Source organism: Scleropages formosus, chromosome 5 (genome assembly GCF_900964775.1).
Source record: "Scleropages formosus chromosome 5, fSclFor1.1, whole genome shotgun sequence".
NCBI lineage: Eukaryota > Metazoa > Chordata > Actinopteri > Osteoglossiformes > Osteoglossidae > Scleropages > Scleropages formosus.
In genome coordinates, this window is record NC_041810.1 from 33,303,747 (window position 1) to 33,324,475 (window position 20,729).

General features: G+C 45.1%; 1 protein-coding gene across 2 annotated transcripts in view; it reads left to right on the forward strand.

Annotated features, from left to right (window-relative positions):
- Positions 1 to 20,729, forward strand: part of LOC108932948 (transcription initiation factor TFIID subunit 4-like) — a 56,405-nt gene that overhangs the window by 12,007 nt on the left and 23,669 nt on the right. The window contains exons 3-13 of one of the 2 annotated variants that reach the window (XM_029252451.1): positions 2,593 to 2,685; positions 3,501 to 3,653; positions 4,217 to 4,339; positions 4,781 to 4,870; positions 5,350 to 5,559; positions 6,768 to 6,843; positions 8,463 to 8,577; positions 11,105 to 11,274; positions 13,946 to 14,076; positions 15,007 to 15,132; positions 16,194 to 16,250. In XM_029252451.1, the coding sequence (XP_029108284.1) occupies positions 2,593 to 2,685; positions 3,501 to 3,653; positions 4,217 to 4,339; positions 4,781 to 4,870; positions 5,350 to 5,559; positions 6,768 to 6,843; positions 8,463 to 8,577; positions 11,105 to 11,274; positions 13,946 to 14,076; positions 15,007 to 15,132; positions 16,194 to 16,250 (1,344 nt within the window). Of the gene's footprint in view, positions 1 to 2,592; positions 2,686 to 3,497; positions 3,654 to 4,216; positions 4,340 to 4,780; positions 4,871 to 5,349; positions 5,560 to 6,767; positions 6,844 to 8,462; positions 8,578 to 11,104; positions 11,275 to 13,945; positions 14,077 to 15,006; positions 15,133 to 16,193; positions 16,251 to 20,729 lie in introns of both variants that reach the window. The other variant, XM_029252452.1, reaches the window with a different exon arrangement.

Consider the following 20,729-nt stretch of genomic DNA (forward strand, 5'->3'; position numbering starts at 1 on the left):
AAAACGTATAACTATCAACTCATGATTTCAGCACAATATGAATATTTATTTATTAATTTAGCAAACTTTTCTCAAAAACAATGTACATCTCAGAAAATGTAAAAGATTGTAAAAGTATATTACACCAATAGATCTGGAAGTAGATGCTTAAGTCAATGGGTATGTTTCTAGACTGTACATTTTGGAAAAGTTTTATATTTGTTACATGACAACAAACATTCAGTAATGCAATTAAAAAAAAAAAAAAACTGCATGCAATTTACTGTAGTGAAATGTTACTGTACTCAGTGAGTGAAGAGAAGTTGATTGTGAGTTGTGGGTGGAAGAGGGAGGAGACTTGGCCTTCATTCTTGTACTGCCGCTGCACAAATATGTAATAACAAAGTGAACAGAAGACAGGAAACTTACAGGAAAAAGCTAAGATACTTACAGATTGTTTGCTCAGGAAATTCAGAGTTGGATGTCAAAAGCCAAGAGCCACCATACAGAAATTGCAGATAAAACAGAGTTTGTAAATTGAGATGTGCCTGTCTTAAATATTCTTTGCTATTTTATTTTTCAAAATGAATATGTTGCAAGCAGACATTCGCTCATGGCGCACCCTCTCCTTTTCCGTGTCACATGCCTCAGAGTCCAAGGCTTTTTTTGTTGTTATCTGTCAGATGCTCGGATGAATTTGTCGTCAATCCCAGTGACAGGTTTACAAGGTAATGTGAACCTTGAGGTCCATCACACAGTACCTTTTAGCTATAACACTCTGCTGTCTAAGAATCAATATTGGTGCCCAGGAGATTTACTTTGTAGCCCTGCAGCAGCGCATATAATCCAGCCTCTGTTAGTAATTTCCACAATGTATCAGGCACTTGGGCACTTGCCGACTGGTCCCCTTGTCACTGTTCCACGCTGGAGGCTTATGCCTTGCCATGTTCTCGTCTTTCAGGTTTTTGCAACACAGCGTAGTTGCAGTGTGCTTCTTGTAATCAGGAGAAAGAAGGTTTCCGTCAACTACAATCTGGACAAGGGCATACAAGAGTCTCCTTACGGCACAATTTTCTTTGCCCACTTCGTGTTTTCGTCAACATTTTCATTCAGGTAGACGTGATGTTTGTTTCTCCTGAATACAGCAATGGTATTTCTGAGAATTGACGGGAAATGATTTTTATTTAAGTCCGAAAATGTGTAAATTTGAGCTGCAGACTATGACTATGACATTTGTCATCAAGCCAGCCATTTATGCCATTTAGGTTTTGTGCTGAGCTTGTGACTTTTTGGGGATCCCATGTGTCCAAATGACTGCTTTGACACAGAGAGCTGTGTGTTGTATTTGGACACTAGAGGGAGACCTTGTATAATAAGTACAAATAACCTATTTATACTGTTTAGTGTTTCAACTGCTGCCATTGTTGATATTAATGTGCAAACACCTGTATTTTCAGCTGTTTCAACTCTGATTCCGGTAATTACCCTAGCAGTACATGTTTTATACACACAGGTAGTTCATATGGCCACTCACAGGAACACACAGGAATGTACAAGGCAGTTGGTAGCCTGTCGTGATCATATCTGGGATTTGCTGGTAGGCGCTTCTGTTTTTCACTACCATCAGCTTGCTTAAACTCCATTCATTCAAAATATTCACTAAACTATTTAAGTGACAGAAACTGCTTTCATAACAAGTCACACATCACAAATAAGGTGTTTGTCTTCCACCTGGGTATGTGTTCAGCGCTGGCTTCCCTGCTGGGCAAGGAGCTTGCAGGTGTAGCTCAGGATGCAGAGCTCCGCTGAGCACTCAAACAGAACACAGAGGAGGCGCGAGGCCTTGCGGCACCTTGGTGCTTGACTGGCCGTCGCTCTTTGCAGGCTGGGAGGAAAAGTGCAAGACTTTGGGAGCCTCTTTCTACATTGGTTAAATCATTCATCGCCCAACTGTCTGATTGTTTTAAAAAGCTAACACTGCTTTGGCTCATAAACGAGTAATCTGTTGTGATGGCATACCTAGCAGTCAGAAGCCCCCCACGGCTGCACCCGCTTGTCAGTCTCGAAGCTTTCAGCCCTGATATACACCCTCAATACATGCACGCACGCACACCCCACGCACTCCCACATTCGTGCACCCCCCAGCGAACACGTTGTTTTCGCTGCCCGAGGACCAACAGCTGGTGAGGAGTCCTGATGGCGTTTTCCATCTCTACCCCACCCCCCCAACACGCACTCGCGTGCAACAACTTGTTGTCTCACCCCCCAGCCCCCCAAACCTACCGGAGGTGATGCTCTTGGCCTCACTCAGCCTGCACCTGCTGCTACCAGAATCGGGCCGAGGGGTGCAGCCCAGAATAGAGCCCCTTTCCGGGGTCGGGCAGAGCGAGACACACTCGGGGGCACTGGCGCTGTCAAGTGCCGTCCAGTCCTTGTCACTGGGATGGCTACCATCTTGTCTTGGCCTCAGTGAAGCTCCACCATGACTGGTCCAGCTGATGAGTGTCTGATATACTAGCTGTTGCTGAACAGGATGGATCAGGTAGGGAAGAGAGTGCTAATCGAGCAGTGTCTATGCAGATCCATACTGTTTCCCCACCTGTGTTCCTACAGTCTCCTGTGACGTCCCAGGCCATCCGCCCGTGTCCTCCTGTCCAGGCCAAGGTGGTTCCTTCACCCTCTCCCGCTGGGAGCACCGCCCTCCAGGTGGCCCTGCCCACAGCCGTTCCTGTTAGATTCATCCCCTGCGCACCACGCACCCCTGTCTTTGTCAGAGAGGCATTAAGTGTTGTGTGACAAACCTAACACTGTAAACGTAAATCACCTTAGACACAGGTGTTAGATCCATAAACAATAAGTATAAAATGCAGCGATTACCCTTTTAGCCAAAACAGGCTGAAATGTGCACCATTATGGTATCATCAGGTGGTGTTTTTTGATTGTTTTGTAGTGTATTGTAAAGATCGGGCGCACCAGGCAAGGTTCATTGAATAATGTGGTTAACGGGACCTTTCTGCTAAGAATAAGATATTCAAGGACCTTTGCTGTAGTCCACTGTGACGTTTCAACTGAGCACTCACGTTGCAAATATCGAGCTGTTTTAAGCCTTGATCTGACATATTGTTCACTTACTGTCTTCAAGACGCACCCCTTTGTGTCTTATGAAAAGTGCCCTGCAACACATCAGTGACATCTTAAGTCGACATGTTTTAATAGTTTATCTTTTGTTCTTTTGCACCATGCTCTATGGTCTGGGTGTTTTTCAGCGCAATTAGTTACCTGAGTGGGTAACCAGGAGCAGTTTGTCCTTACTGAGACACATTTGCACATTGAGATTATAAAACGCGTCACTGCCGGGTGCTTTACAGGAGCCCCGCGGGCTCCCATCCACGTCAAGTGTTGTCCGCACAAGTCATAGCTGCCAGGTTGACACAGGGGTCTCTCCCCCCACCCTCTGCGGCCTTGCTAGGAGGAGGGCGTCACTTCTTGTTTGTCTCCCTGTCTCCTCTTCCCCTCAGAAGGCAGCTGTGATGGGGGCCCCGGCGACAGCACCGCAGCAGCCGACCACAGTGATCGCAGCAGGACAGAGCGGCCCCCAGGCCACCGCAGCCTCGCAGAGCACCGCCTCAGCCATCCCCGCCACCCCTGCCCCGGCTGTCTCCGTCATCTCACAGGTTTGTCATTGTCCTGCTCCCCCAGCTGCCTGACACACACATCTGGCCAGCGCTGCAGCTGGGCTTGAACCCAACTCTCAAGTGCCATGTCCACGCCACTCTCTCTCAACTCCCTCCTTCCTCTGTCATAATCTGCATGCTGTAGAAGGCCAGCATTGTTAACTCCAGAGGTCCACGAGGACACCTTAGGGATGGCTGTCTGACATGTGGTAAAGATGCCATTCATGCCACTTTGAGTTAAAACAGCCTGTGAGAAATTTTGTGTACCTGCAGTGATGCTGTCTGAGACAGGTGGTTAACAGGGTGTCTGCACTGTGTTGGTATTTGGAATGGGCAACACTGCTAGAATACGTTGTCATGCTGACAATATGTTGCTCAAATGTGTGCCATTTGATTTTGTGAACTGTGAAACAACTGACATTGTTGACTCTTCCGCTGACCTACAGCCGTGACAGTGGAAAGAGGAGACATCCGGCCGAACCTGAGTATTCATTTGAAGGGCTGGGTGTGAATTGGCTTGTGGGGACTCTTCTCTTCAGAAACTTTATATCTCTGGCTCCTAGGAGATGCAGGAGAATGTGAAGAAGTGCAAGAACTTCCTGGCCACTCTGATCAAGCTGGCGTCACACAACTCACCGTCTCCGGAGACGTCCCGCAACGTGAAGGCGCTTGTGCAGGACCTCTTGGTGAGAGATGACGTTTGGAATGTCACAAAAGCTCTAGAATGAGCAGCTGGGTACACACGCTCTGGGGCCACACGCTCTGGGGCCACACACTCCAAATCTGTTTCCCACCTTTATTTAAACATGGGTCTTGAGTTTGAACAGTTCCTTCCTTTAGTGCTTTACATTTAAAGTAATACGTTCATGTGCACCCTCTTCCCACCTGCAGGTGGCAGCAAAGGATGCTTTTTGAAAAAGGAATAGTACAGTGCTGGATTTTGTTGCCATTTCATTTCTGACTATTCTGACACTTATCACACACACATTTCAATAAAATGTGCTCAGCCATGGCAGGTTATCGAATCCTTCCTGCTCAGTGCTTCCAATGAGGCCAATCATGTCTTCAGATGAGTGACGTTGCTTTCTCCATTCCTCGCTCCACGTGCCCCGTGTCGACCTTTGCAGGATGCAAAGATCGAGCCCGAGGAGTTCACCAGTCGACTGCAGACGGAGCTCAAGTCCTCCCCTCAGCCTTACCTGGTCCCCTTCCTTAAGGTGGGTGTGTGGCACATTCTGCCCTAGCCATGAGCTGTGTGTAGCAGTCTGTGTAGCAGTCTGTGTCGCCGGTGCCCTCTTGCCAGCCACGATGAGCATCAGTACCTGTCACAGGGAGGTGCTTGGCCTGCTGTGTGTAAGGGCACAAGCAGGGACCTGTCACTTCTACTGCTAACACCCAGTTTGCCTTATGAATTTTAATAATATGTCTAGATCACACAATAGCTGAGGGTTAAAGCAGACCTATACCTAGGCCAATTATTTAATGCTTTCAGCATGTGCTGGGTTGATGTGTATTTCCATTGTGAGATAGCTACTAATCATTGGATTGGCTACTGCATGCTGAATACATCTTGTCATTAGTGAGCATGTGGGAGGGCTGATTTGTTTACATGCTACTTTTAAAAAGTTTGGAGAAAGTTGGATTAATGTTGGTGTGACTGGTTTTTCTGTGCCTTGCTGTTTCCTCTTGACTGCAGAAAAGCCTTCCTGCTCTGCGGCTCTCGCTCCTCAACAGCCAGCAGTCGCTGACGCAACCCCCAGCCCAGCAGGCCAAGCCTTCCACGGGGCCTGTGCCCACCATCGTGGCTGGACCCACAGTGAGAGTGCGCCACCCTGTGCCCAACAGCGTGGCTGGGGGTGTACCTAGTGTGCTGCCCAGTGCGGCTCATGGACATACTACAACCCTGGTAGGTTCACGTTCCTTGTCTCATCTGGAGCAGTTGGCTCATGTAGGCTCATGTACAGGGCCTGTTTTCATGCCTGAGAGTGGACCAAGGATAGAGGGTGAAGAGGGTTGAAGGGGTTGGAGGTCACAGAAGACTCCAGATTGATTTCTCACTGGCTTATTTGTGCTGGAGATGCAGAAGGGGGTGCTGTAGGCCAGCACCAGGTCACTGGGACAGCCAGGGTTCTCACTGAGGGGTTGGGGGGTGAACTGAGTTCAACGGGTCATCTGCTAGTCAGTGAATCTCCCGCTGTGATAAAGACAGGACATTGTCCTGCTCTGATCCATTCCCACTCAATTGGGATGGCAGGTGAGGCACAGTCTTTACAGCTGCATGTGGTGTTAAGGTGGTATCAGGAGCCTGACCCCTCCGTCTGGATGTCGGGTCAAAAAATTTTGCCTCTTCTCTCCAGAGCACATTGTTCCAGAAATCTTGTTCTAGTCCCAGGTATTTACAGGAAGCCTCATAACTGCTTTTATGTTGTCGTTTGAGAGCACGTACTTCATTCTTTATGATGCTATCTGAAGATGCTCTGTGTGGATTGCTGGTGATGTGGAATTTTACCATTTGTGAATTTCCTTTCGCGCAGTGCAACGGTGGACTTGCAAACTCCTGGCAATGGGTTTGTGTCCTTTACCAGATATGTGGATATTGGCAGTATTCTTTCGTAGATCCTCTGACAAGCTCACTTGACCTTGACGCATTCTCCCTGCGTGTGTTTATTTAAAAACCAAAAGGAGAGTCTCACCTTCGCACAAACATGGGAGCCCAGAGTGACTCTTCATTAACTAGCAAGTCATTGACGTGTGTTTTCGGTGCACCACAGGCTTATTGTAATGAGTCATTAAGATAAGGAGATGAGAGATGTCCAACTTTTTCCATTCCAGGAAATGGTGTCCTGTCTTAATTCTGTCAAATATAACAGTAGAAGTTTGTGCTCCGCTATTATGTGTTAAATGGCATCACCTTAACCTAGTGATGGCATTTTAATGAGGGTCAGAAATCCATATTCTCAGCATATTTAAAATGACAAAAGTTTCCAGGGGTCTACTTACTTTTTCTCAGTGACTTGTGCCAGTGTGCTGTTCTGTTTCTGGAGAGATGAGTGTTCAGTGTGTGTGTTTGGCGTGAGCATCACAGTACCATCTCTGCACCTACTCCTTTTGCAGGGTGTGAAGAGGCCAGGTGTTCAAGCAACTCCAGTGCGGATGCCTGTGGTTATCACGCAGACAGTGCGACCTCAAGGTAAAATGCACATTCCAACCCAAATTGTGGTTGAAACTGTATCTTTTGAGTCCAGGCCGTTAGCTGGATCACTACCTGAAATTGAGTCACATTTTGCTACAATCTAAGTTTAGGAAGTTTTGACAGAATTCTTCTGATTTATACGTTGTCAAAAATAAATTCACTAAAGCAAAGATAGAAGAGACCAAAGACAAAAGGTTATCAAAATAGTTATGTTTTTGTGACAGCACATCAGTCAGTTATAATACATACACATCTTTCTTCATTTATTTTCTGGTTAGGTTTTGTTAAAAACTTATAAAGCTATAAAAAAAATTGTTAATTGCAATACTGATTTTGTCTGATTATTCAACGTTGGGATTAAAACCAATTTAAAATTCCTGAAAACCCTCTGTTTTGGTAACCACATAATAAATACCAGTGATTGATCAGTTCATGCCTGTGTTACTATGTCTAAGGGTCAAGTGTGGTCACTTTGAGCTTTCTTTTAATATCCATACCATGAAAAGGTAAGCATGTCCCTTTATTCCTTTACAGGTTAGGTTGTGTAAAAGTGTCAGCCAAAGCTGTAATATCTGAAAACAGATAGACTTTGAGCTACATTAAGATTAAAACATATGTATGTTCTCTGGTTTTTAGTAATCCATATTCCATCCCAGATGTTGACCAATTCATCCCATTAACATGTACAGACACATTACAAGCAGTAAAAATTGGGGAAGTGAGTTGAGCAAGGCTGGTCATACGTACCTTCTCTGTTTCTCTATTATACATCTAACCCAAGTTTCAGCTTCCGTTGCTATCACTCTGCAGCAAAGAAATTTTAAAAAAAAATGCGCAAGTGAGGAAAACTTGGTTACTACAGACAAATACTTGTATGTTTGAGAATTTGTAACCGGAATGTTTATAACATGAGGAGTGAGTGGATTTCGCTCATCAGCCCAAACACGGCGTCCAAGTAAACAATTAACAATTGCACTGTTGTGTAAGGGTTACAGTTTTCATTTCTGGTTGAGATGAGATAAATACAAGATAACAAACAAATATAAAAGATTAATAGAAAATATAAAAGATTACATGAAGCTTAAATGCATTTATATCCATTATGGATCCGTTATCGATTTCCTGCAGAATCTTTTGTACTTTGCATCATGTGACACCACTGTGCATATGAGTGTTTTGTGTGTGTGTGTGTGTGCGTGCGCGCGCGGCACTTCGGTTGGCCTGCAGTGCAGATCCGTAGGTTGTTTTATGTCCTTAAAACAGAGTGCGGGGAGTTTCTAAAAATAGCCTGTGCCTTTTGGCTAGGAACATGCCTGTTGAAATCAAGTTAAAATTCATTCTGGCTGTCTTTGTGCCTTTCCGCGAACGTGTCTCGAAGCAGTGGGACAGCACTCGCCGTGTGCGAGGCCTCCGTGAGCAACACTGCTATTGACAGCACGATGTGTTCTAGATACAAGCCTGAGGAGAATTCTCTTGCGCAGCCTTTTCTCCCTCCCTCTCCTTTTCCCTGGTGTTAAGGGAAGCGGATAAAGGTATTCCAACGACAGGAAGTGCTTTGACGGAAATGCTCTCAGACAGCTTGTGATAATATTGCCTGTTGTTTTTACTTTTGCCAGGCACACTTGGGAAGGGACCAGCAATACAGGCGAGCAAAAGTCCCGTGGGCCCAGCTGCCCCAGGCGCTGCCAATCAGAAAAACAAGCTCAACGACCCCGGGGGTGGTTCTTTCAGGTACAGAAGCACACCTGAGCTCACGTGCACCAGAACGGGGTATGAAGCTGGAGCAGGGTGTACCCGGAGCAAACACCGGGGGGCAGCGTGAGACCACTGAGATTAGAGGCAGGGGGACCCTCACTTCGAGATCCAGATGCAAAGGTGCTGTGTAAACATCATTTGACACCCCTCCACTGCCTGCCCCCCTTTCTTTTAATTGCTTGCAGATCTCCATGGCCTCCTGCGTGGCTTTGCGCTATTTCTCACGCGCACGGAAACCCGGCGAATGGGCACGCATTAATGATTCATCACAGGCTGGAGGAAGCCAGGCTTCCCTCCTCTTTTCCAAAGCAAATGCTCTGAGAAACTTCTGTGTACAGCTCCTTCAAGCCTCTCTTCTCTCCAACTTCATTCCAGGAATTTGCAATTCACGCAACTGTCCCCGTTTAGTTGCAAACGAACGTGCAACGGTCAAATGAACATGCGTTCATTTTCTCAAGCAGGACCTCTGTTTAACTGATAATGTCATAATGGTTCTGGGAATTGATGATTTTGATATTGGTCAGCGTGCATGGAAACGGCCTTTCTTTCTACAGTGAGTTGAGTAAACAACGTGACCTGATCTCCGCCCTTTCCTTTCCTGGGGCTGTGGGTGGGACTGGAGGCCCAGAGGAATGGGCAGTGGGTGGGTCTGGAGGTTGTGAGGGGTGTGGCAGTGGGTGTGTTGTCAGGGCCCGACTCTGATATTGGCTTCCTGGTAATAGTCCATTCACCTTGAGGGAAATGTAAGTGCCGTAGGCACTGATTGATAAATCCATAAATCTTTGGTGGCTTTGATAATTAAGCTGTCAGGACTGTGACTCTCCCACTGCTGACATCCTTTCCCCCCCAGTTATTTTGGTAATGAACACAACCCCATCTGCTGCCTTTTACTTTAAACACAAGTGGATTTTCTTTTGGTAAGTTCCAAATCCTTGCAGTCTTTCAAACTGCACTGTACGCTGCCATGTTGGTGATCCTGGTGATGCAGTGCTGAGGTGGACTGGAGAATAATGGCTATGGTCCCAGCCCCCGCATGGTTTTGCATAACCCCTCCTGGGGACAAGTGGACCCGTCCGAGAGGGTCCCTAGGGCACCATTACCTCTAGTGGTTCACACTGAGGGCTCACGCTCAGTTTCTCTGTTTGCCGACTGCTCCATCCCTCTTGTTAGTGTTGTAGGTGACTAGCTCAGTTCCCCGTCAACTGGAAGCAAGCACAGCTGAACCAGTCTTCCTACCTGCTGCCTGTGCTTCACTGCATGCTGAAAACACACTTGCTGCCCTCCTCCCCTTCCTCGTGCAGTCCTTCACATTATCCGTGGTGTGGAATTTAAATGTTTTTTTGTTTATGATCCTATGTGTATAATTTGCAAAATATGTCCCGTCCCCCGCCCCCGTACCTATCAAAAAGTTAATTAACGGTCCCATTCCGGATGTAATGGACATAAATGGTGAAGAACTTCTCACTGCACATGATGATCTCATGTTAGTCCCCATGTGGCTACAACAGTCAGACACGGTTAGACCGCATTCGCAGATCAGTGCTGGGTTAACGCACGGCCACTGCCCAGATTCGGGGGACTCAGCAAGGGCAGACATCTCCGAGTGGGTCTTACTGCTCTGTTTCTCCTCCACTGTACTGGTTGTTGTAGCAGCACTGTCCCACAGTTGCCCCACACGACCATATTCCTCACCCATGACCGTCAAACAGCGGCATACAGTAGGTGCTGAACAAGTCCAGGGTCAAATTGTTGGAGGCACCCTTCTCGTTTACTGAATTGCTGAACTGCAAGATTAAAAAAACTGGTAATGTGTATTTTGGCAAAGAAATGTTTGTACAGCTCGTTGGGTGGAGAAATTCTGTTAGCAACTTCATGCTACGGTTTGTTACTTTAAAATGATTATGATACCAATGCGACTCACATTTATCCATCACAGATGATGTGCTCCTCAGAGTCTAGAGGTGGGGGCTCTGACCATTGTGCTGCCTGCTGCACCTAATAAGTATAGATTGATTTACTCACTGTTTACTAGTCATTTGCTCAAGGTTCCTGCTAACTTTGTGATCCTCTCACTTCACACCTTTAGGTCAGTCCTTTGCGTGTGCTTGGAAAGGATCTTGTTCTCGTCTTCTGTGACTTCCCATAAGGATAGTTATGATGGTGATGAAATGGCAATCTGAAATCTTCCTATAAACGCTTAAGCAGGATGAATCAAATTAGAGGAAACTGGATTTTAGGCTCGGCTTGATGGATCAGAGCTGCGATTGCGTCTGAAGGGTGATGTTTTCATTTTGAGAAGTGACAAAGGTGCTGTCAGAACAGGAGTCCTGTGGCATTTCCACGGCAAAGCTTGAAAGGGGGGTACAAGGGGTGGGGACTGCAGGTCTGACATTTCTTCCCTCTGTTTTTGTCCCCACCTGTTTGGAAATGTGTCAACGCTTTACCGCATGTTCCTCCATCCTCCTCTACCTCTGGCTTGAGACCTGTGGCTCGTGTGTTGCAGGGATGACGACGATATCAACGACGTGGCCTCTATGGCTGGTGTGAACCTCAACGAGGAGAGCGCCCGCATCCTGGCCACCAACTCGGAACTGGTGGGCACACAGATCCGCTCCTGCAAGGATGAGGCCTTCCTGCCCACGAGCCTGCTGCACCGGCGCATCATGGAGACAGGTACCCAAGTGGACCGCTGCTTGTGCTGCCTCTACTCTCACACTTATCATTGCTGCCAGTGTCAGGTGTCAGAGTCCTATGAGAAGGGTATCAACTAATTCGGAAGGGTTCTTTTTGTCTTTTTTTTTTTTAAATAAACTCAAAGTACTGTAAAAAAATTTTATGGCTGCAGGTAGTCCTCTGCTTACAAAAGGGTTCTATTCTGACGACTGCATCCTAAATCAAAAAATCCCTTTATATCAATGTAATAATATGATTTTTTTTTTTTAAATAAAAAGTCAACATGTATAAATACTATGTTGTTTAGTTGGGGTTTTTGAAGTACTTCAGCAATTTCACACATTATTCAAGTTAATATTAAGAATGATAATAGATAAATATTTACATTTATTGACACTTTTTCTTCAAAGCGACTTGCAGCATTTACATTCATTCAGTGTTAAGCCACTTACAATTATTTACCTAGTTATACCGCTGGGTAATTTTACTGCAGTAATTTAAGGGAAAGTACCTTGCTCAAGAGTAATACAGCTTGCGTCAGTGCGGCCCGCCAGTATCATCCTAGAGCAGGTGTAGCAGTTGTTAAACGTTACGACCAAGTATTAGCACTCAATACAATATAGTAAGATTGAGAGGATGCTGTGGTAAGTCCAGGTCATTGTAAGACACGTGTTGTAAGTTGAGAATGAGCTATAATTCACATTATAGTCACATTTATTTTATTTAGCTGACGCTCCTCTCCAAAGTAACTTACAATGTTAGTCTACCTAAAAAATAATTTTACTTCTTTATACAGTTGGGTAATGTTTCTGGAGCAATTCTAGGGTTAGTATCTTGTTTGACGGTACTACAGCCGGAGGTGAGGATCATACATGTGACCTTTGACCAAAGGCAGCAGCTCTAACCACTACGCTACTAGCTGCCTACTATAATGCTATAATTAAGTGTGTGTATCTCTGAACGTTCGCAGTGCATTGAAATGGCACCGTGCGTCTGCCAGTCACTGTTGTTGGACCAGTTTACCCAGTGTACAAACCTCAGCCACCAGTCCCTGCTTCTCCTTGTCCTCAGTTTCAATTTGGCACACTTAACGGCCCTTTTAGTGCACAGAGCAAATCCCTCGTCGTAAGCCCACACCCCCAGGAACCGGGGCATCAGCATGAATTTTTCACGGGGTCTTCCTTTGAAGGCTTGTCATCAGTTTGTCGTGTGTTCTGAAGTGTACAAAGTTCTACAAGAGGAGGCCGCTCCCCAATGGAAATGCTGCAGTGTGTAGGAAGAGCCCAAACTGTTTAACGGACCCTTTGTGACGCTGCTAATGTTTAATGCTTGTTCCTTTCCAGCACCTTATATGCATTTATTTGCTTGTTTGTTCATTATTTATTTCGTTCATTCATTCATTTATGAGGGCACATCTTCTGTACTTCTGAGTTCACTACTATGGAAGCAAAAAGTGCTGTAATGATGAGTTCAAGGAAGCGCTTGTGGAATCGCACTCATTTGAAAGTGCTCACCTTTAGTATATGTAAATGTAACACTTCTGCTTTTTGGCTTGATTAGGTATTCTTGGTGTACCAGCGAGGGCCTCGGGTTGTGTGCTTTTCTATTGTGTCTCGCTGTGATTGTTATCCTGTCGCCTTCAGGGAGAGACTGTTAAAAATGTAAATCTGACTCGAGGCACTTTGGTGGGCTGTGGTTCACCTTGGTCCGGGTCCACCCTGCTAAGCACAGCCCACACCGGGACGGCCTTAGCCACTGACCCTTTGTCAGCTCAGCTATGGTGCTTTAGGGTGACAAAAGGTAAATCTGCTTTTAAAGAGAATAAATTTACTGGAGAACAACTGCTTCTTTTGCAGTTGTTGAGAGCTGCTAGGGGTGTCTTGAAAACCACTGTTGGCTTATGACACTGAAACTAGAGTGCTTGACCTATGTTTTAGTGTGTATCACATGCATTCGAACTCTCTACCCACACCTTTTTCCTTGTGTTCTTGGTAATTGTGTGTACGTTGTACTGTATGTGGGTGCTTCCACCAAACAAATACAGTGCTTTTGGATTTGGTGGAAAAGCTCTACAAACGATCAGGTGCACAATGAGGAAGCACAGGATGACCGACATGCCCTTCCCATCCTGGGGCAGAGCCCTGCCCTTTGTCATACCCACCACGATGCCTTTTCTCGCAGAAGCTGCTCCTTTTGCCATGAGGCGCAAGCTATTTGCATTCCTTTGCTTTTTGCCACAACCTAAACCTCCAGCCAAATCTGTCTTTTTGTAGTTTTGTTACTGCACAGCTCACTTGGCGTACAGTTCACTTAATTTTGCCACTTAAAACTGAAGGTATAACAAGAAGGTATGGAAAGGTTAATTTCAATAACCAGTGTGATTTCCATAAGAGGCTGCCACAATGAAAATTATGTTAATGCTGAATTAAAAGACCTGAGAAGTTAACCTGCCTGATTTTCCCACTCTGTACTGTAACTTAAGGAACTGTGTATTGCTCTGAGGGAACTTAATTATGCTTTAAATCAAGTTGTGGCCAATGTGGTTTACACTTACTAATATATGATAGAGAACAGGCGGGCTCCTTTGCGAAGTGCACTCTGAATGCCCTCGCTGCTTCGGCTCGAGTCGAGAACACAGCCTCACTGCAGTCCCTTTCCTCCCTCTTCGCAGCTAAGAAGTTCGGACTCACAGATGTGCCTGCAGAGACGGTCGGCTTAATCTCCCACGCCACGCAGGCTAGGCTGCGCAGCATGCTGGAGAAGGTGACTGTCATCGCACAACACAGGATGGAGACGTGCAAGGTGAGGATTCGCCGTCTTGTTTGTATCCCGGTAAGAGGTATGTCTTTGTCACCAGTGTGCTGGCAGGGCCCTGACTCTGTCCATGATGTCCAGGTGTGACAGGCATGTGTTGAATCTCTTCTCACCTGCATCTAGGTGACTAATATCTGTCTTCTACCAGTGTTAGTGTAATTATTATGTTGAGTCCACTGGTAGTTGCAGCTTTTAAGCACATGTGTAAAGGTCACGGCTCATCTTCTCATGCAGCAAGCTGCTGGCTGATGTTGGCTCTTAGGTATGTGGTTGATTGGTAATAATAGCCAAGCGAAACTTTGATCTTTTATGCAGCGTTGTACAGTTTTTTTTTTTTTTTTAAAGTCAGATGAGGTGATAAAAAATGCATGAAATTCTGTCACTTAGTTATTCCTAAAGATGAAATATTGAAACTTTTTAAAATGTTCTCCCAGTGCAAGTCGGAGAGGTTCTCTGCACTCGTGCTTTCCTGGTGTTGTTTAGAGTTTCTGCGGTTTGTAAATGAGCCGCTTTGCGAGTTTGGAGAAGTCTCATCTCTGTGAAGTCACTCTGTTGACATCAGCGAAAACCGGTCGGCGGAGCGCGAGAAGAGCGCACGGGGAGCACGGCACGGCCCCCGCCAGCCTCAAAGGTGGGGGAGAGATATCGTGCTGTGGGGGGGTGGGACAATGTGCTTCATTGCATCTCTGTGATGGTGGTCCCCACTCTCCTTGCATTCCCTGGGTTTGGCAGTGAAGTGGCGCTGGGGTGGGGTTCCTGGGAACACGAGTAAACAGGTAGCGCTTTAACTCTGATAAACATCATCTCTTGTCTGCCTGGTACCAAGCAGAGGAGGTAATGGGACTGGAGGGGGGCGGTGAGATGGCCCCCTCTTCCGCAGAGCGCACTGCTGACAGCGAGGTGTTCTCCACCCCACAGGATGACGAGCACTATGAGCAGTCGTCGGATGTGCGCTCCCAGCTGCGGTTCTTCGAACAGCTGGAAAGGCTGGAGAAGCAGAGAAAAGACGAGCAGGAGAGAGAGATTCTGCTGAAGGCCGCTAAAGTATGACCTCCTCCTCCTCACCCTCTTCTCCATCCTTCTTTTCACTCTTGCTTTTCCTTTTTGGGTTTTTAATATTTTTTTGCATACATAGATTACAGTTGGATGGGTTTCTTTTCACGGTTCATGCACAAGGTGCCTTTGTAGATGTGGACAAAGATTGTGCGCAAACAGGCCTGTTCCTTGACTACGATGCCTCCTGTTGCCCTCTGGATCAGGGCGTAAAATAATGAGAAATGGGACAGCTGATAGTGTAATGGTTAGAGCTACTGCCTTTGCACCAAAGGTTGCAGGTTTGATTCCCACCTCCAGGTGTAGTACCCTTGAGCAAGGTACTTACCCTAAATTGCTTCAGTAAAATTACCCAGCTTTATAAATGGGCCTTTTACTTATGATTATTTACAGCTTAACATTATAAGTTGGTTTCCAAAGCATCAGTTAAATGAATAAATGTAAATGTAGAAACAAAAGTGAGAATAATAGTACAGCATTGAATATAATTATAATAGTGTTTTATTATTCTACATTACTAGTAGTTTGGCATTAATCCGTGGAATTAGCAGGAAAAAAAATAACAAAGCCCTGTTACATAACGTAGCACTCATGCATGCCAATAGTTTATATATTCTTGACACGGAGCGAGGACCACCGGTCAGTTGCTTGGTGCAGTTACAGGACAGACACATGGTTATAATTCATAGTTCAGGGAATAATGCACGCACACAGCTAGATGCCCGGCTGTCGGACACGGTGCCTCACGCGCTGGCACCTGCGCTTTCAGCGAGCACATGCTTGGTGGCACACGCACAGCCTGACGACGTCTTTTGATTAAAGTCTCCTTCAAGCTGCTTATTTATGGCTGCATTTGGAGCACATTTAGACGGTAGGAGGCCCTAGGGCTCAAGATTTCCCCTTCCATGAATCTAAACGTCGCGTCCTTGACACCTTGTATCCTCTCCCCATTCTGATGAGTGTTTTTTTTTCTTTCCACACTTGGTGCAACAGATGCAGAGAAGTTGAGCCCAGCTGTTAAACTGACTTGTTCTTCCCCTCTAACTGTGCAGAGCCGCTCGAGGCAAGAGGACCCGGAACAAGCCCGCCTCAAACAGAAAGCTAAGGAGGTAAGCGGTGCGCCGATCATTACCCCTGACATTTCAAGGTTTCCACATATTAATTTTTCATGCCTTGCTACATACGTAAGGCCATTTAATTTAAAGGCAGTCTGTGAGAAGTTGTCTGAATTATTTGCACCGTTGCTTGCTGCGGAGCCTCGTGCCGATCCCGCTCCACCTGGAATTGCAGTGGGTATTTTTCGTCGTGCTTCGGACCCATCGAAGGGGCCAATTGGTGTCTTTCTCTGCCCTTTGTCGAGAGTGTTGCAATCTCCTTTCATTATAAAAGCTATTAAATCTATTTGAATTCTGTGCTATTGAAAATACAGGTTACAGGAACCTAAGAGGTTAAATGATATCTTGGCCCTTGGAGTAGAAGAATCTTTAAAAATGTCTCTGAATAGCAAAGAAATGAAGTTCCATTAAAAGAAATCCATAAAAGAAGGCCGAAGAAAGTGACAGGAAAGCTTCGGTTTGTTTTGCAATGCAAAACAAGGACCGCCATTGTAACAAACTGTGAGCTCGCCAACTGCCTCAACTGTATTTCCTTCTGAGTTTGTGCTAGAAAGCATCTAAATTTGTCCACAATGAAGCAAAACAGCCCCAGTGTCTTAGTTGGATGATTTCGGTTTCCTGCAGCCCTTTTGTAAGTACTCTCTTTCTCATTTGACCCCCTCGTTCCCTTGCTTTCAAGACACCTTACAGGGGTATTTCAAAGCTGTGCATTTGATTTTCAGCGACGTCATTTCCGTGGTCTGAAATTGAACAGGTGCAAGACGTGGTGGGATGGGCGAGATGTACCTGTCCTGTGGCGATCCAGTTGAAAAAGTGGCAATGCTCCTTGTTCAGTTTTGTACATTTGCACCCATGCATACAGTTGCATATGTTACTGAACCGGTTCAATTTAGGGATTCGATCCAACCATCTCTTTGAGTTTGGGTCCTCAGGCTGCTTCCTCATACTCGATGGGGCAGAGAAAAAAGACCATTAGTATCTTGGTTGACCTTTTTTTAAGAATCCTATGGTGCTACCTGTACCAACCCTACTAACACTTTGTACCACATGCTGGGAATTGTTTGCACTGCAGTGGCCTTACCACACAGCTAAACAAGGTAATTTTATTATTTTATTAAGCAGTGCTTAGTGGACACTTCTGTTCAAAGTGACTTTCAATGTCATGCACCCACTCCCTACATAATAGGGTTCAGTGAGGTTCGAATACTCTTTTAGCTGAATTTCAGTTGTGAAGGGTTCAGTTGTTTCTTAATGGGGAGAAAATCATTTCCTGGACAAAAAATAGCACCAAAAAGTTAAAATACAAAAAGGTAGGCTTTAGATAAGGATAACCTGATAGATACTAAAAGATAAAGTTTTACACAGCTACTGGTGTGATGTACATTGATCTGGTGGAAAGTAACATTGTACTTTAGAATCACACGTCTGCATCTGCGTCTCTTTTTGCTAATGTAATGCACACGTTGTATTTTTTTATAAGATGTATGTCACTTTGGAGAAAAGCATCTGTTAAATTAATAAATGTACAAGCAGTCCCTGGATTACGAACGAGTTCTGTGTTCTCAGTCTATCTTTAAGTTGGATTTTGAACCAATTCGGAACAGTTAGGCATGGTGGGTATCTAATGTCAGTTTGTCAAATGTTTGTCTTGGTATATTGTATATCATGTATCTTTCTATTCATAAAAACATTAAAGAAACAATTTGGATACACTGCAACATCTTTAATGTAACAGTACCGTAATAATAAAAGTAGTAATAATACACTGTAATAATAACAACAATAATAGTACTAGTAATAATTATACATGTTACTAGAGAGAGACACAAAAAGAGATAACCAGAATCAAAGATGTGTTCTTGTGGTCGGGGATGAGCGAATGGTCGGTGGGCGAACTGAACAGAGGCGAGGATCCATAATCGTGGTCGAGGGACAAGGCAGGTGGTTGTTATCAAAGAGGCGTGCAATGGGACTGGGGAACAATGAGGGACAGGACTTGGAAGAGCAAAGCGAGGTAGGTTTAAGAACGCAGAGGAGGAGTAATCTTGAGTGAGATTCCACAACGGGGAAGAGGTTGAGAAGTGTCTTTTATAGCTTAGTGCTCTCTCAGACAGAGAGAGTGTGAGTGTAAAACATTAAAACTTTAATATTTTCCAGTGTTCGTTGGCATTTCGCCTTTAGCTTTATTATTTCCACTTGTGTATTTCACTTGTGATCGTTTCCCTTTGATGTATCACCATCACGTGCATTACGTTTACATTTATTTACTTAGCAGACGCTTTTGTCAAAGCGACTTACAATGGATACTATGTAGTGTTACTAGCCCACACACCTTATTCACCAAGGTGACTACACTACTTACAAGGGGTTACTCATCTGTGCATCAGTGAAGCACATTTACGCTTTGGTGCCGTGGGTAGGAGGGTAAAAACAAAAAAATTAAAGCCAAAAACTGTAACACACGAGACACTTAACAGCAATGTGGTCCGACTGAAAAGAAGGAAGTCTTGTCCTAGCTCGGGCTCACGCACCCTGCCCACGAGCTGACGAACTGCTGTCTGTAGATTTGCAATGTTTTGATGCTTGTTGCAAAATAGCGCCCATTTGTTATTATGAACTATTGTCTGTACAGTAACTCGAATTTTTAATATAATAGGGTTAATTATGAAGTTTTCATTTAATAGTTTCTTCAGGGCGAGAAAAAAAAATTAACTTCCGGTCAGTAAGAGGGTGGTTCGTAACTACGGGTTGTACGTAAGTCGGACATTCGTAACCCAGGGACTGCCTGTAAATGTATACATAACGTTTTGTTACAGGAGTCTATCCTGGAAGCATAGGGCGTAAGACAGGGTACACCATGAACAGAGAAAATGTCGTAATTTGGCTCATCGATGATTATGATGTAACTAAATAAATTTCTCAGGATCACTGCTTGTTTCTTTCATTCTGCAAACCCAATGAGTACTATAGAGGTCGCACTCTGTAGCATAATGAATATTAGCCATAACATTACAGGTTAGATCACAAGTCATTTTACAATGTCAGCGCACATGTTTAAAATTCTATGTTCGCATTTAAAAAGGGTGTTGAAATTCACCTCTTCAAGACTCATCTGAGCACAACGCACTTCGCCCACGATCTCTTAAGGAGGACGTATGCACAAGGAGCCGAAGTTACAGAACGAACAGCAAAAAGTGTTAAAAGCGCAGTTGTGTTCACACAGCAAACGGTGCCTCCTCTGGCGTCCTCTCTGTGAGAGCAGGAGAAGGCAAAAAAGGTGCCTTTGTGTGGTGGCAGCCCTGCCGCATTTCTCCATTAGATTGTCGTGTTCGCTAATTAGAGAACGGCTGCACGATTCACCTTGTTAATTAGAAGGACCGGCACACAGAGGCCCCCCGGGCGCTGTCGGGGGGCCGGTGCCTGTGAAGTGGCTCCTCTCATCCGCCTCGCAGCCTCTGATTTGGAATGAATAAATGATGGGGAGCATCCAAACACAGTGTCTATGCGAACACACATCATTCTACAATGTAAATCACCTCCCATCATTGCAGCATGAAGAGCACCATTTAAAGTGGAGAAGGTAGCGATGTTCGCAGGTGCGAGACAAAGTTTACGGAAAATGCAAGTGTGACTTTTCCCTCGTCTAAGCGTTTTCCCTAATGATCGCTCCTTTCTGCGCTCAGGGTAACATTTTATCAACGTTGAGGATATTAGGAGTTTTTTTTGTATTTCTGGAAAACATACCATACTAATTAGGTGTATAAAATATGTTCATTTTACTTTTTAATGCAACTGTTTGCTGTGTGATCTTCATAGACCACTTTTGATGTTGGTAGAATTCCCTGCTGTATACACAGACAAGTTATCATTAGCATGGTGTACAAAGCTCATATTTTCTGTGACAAAGGCTTCAACTAAATAGCATGTAAATGGCACCTTTTTTTCTGAAACAGGCATACTTTGCAAAGTCTAAAGGCATTTTATTTGGTTTTACGGGACTTGTGCTAAGCATTTTAACCCTGCTGATAGTGAGGCAGCTTTGCTAAGGGTGTTGTGATTAGTATTTGTGGTAATGCTTACCGCTGTATTGTCAGTTCACTGATTCCTGTGGAAACAGTTTTATTGTTTGATTGCCAGTTGGGTTGAGCTGAAGAAAATCCCTATTCAAAGTATTTGTAAGAGACCAGTAATATGCAGTCTTCTAGGTGTCAGAAAGACGTGACAGGTGAGCGATTTATTGTGGCGAAAGATCTCTTTGTTTGTGCTGATCACAACACCCCTTGTGTTCATCTGCTCCTTACTGGGCTGGGCCCTTGCTTCTGTTACCGGGGGCCACAGTTGTCCGCCACAGAGGACACGTGCATGGCGGTGACCAGGTTGATCTTCGGTGGGGCTGCTGTCTTGAAGCCACATCAGAATCAGCAGTTTCGAAGGGCATTTTGCGACAAAACACTAATGAGCATGCTTGTTTTA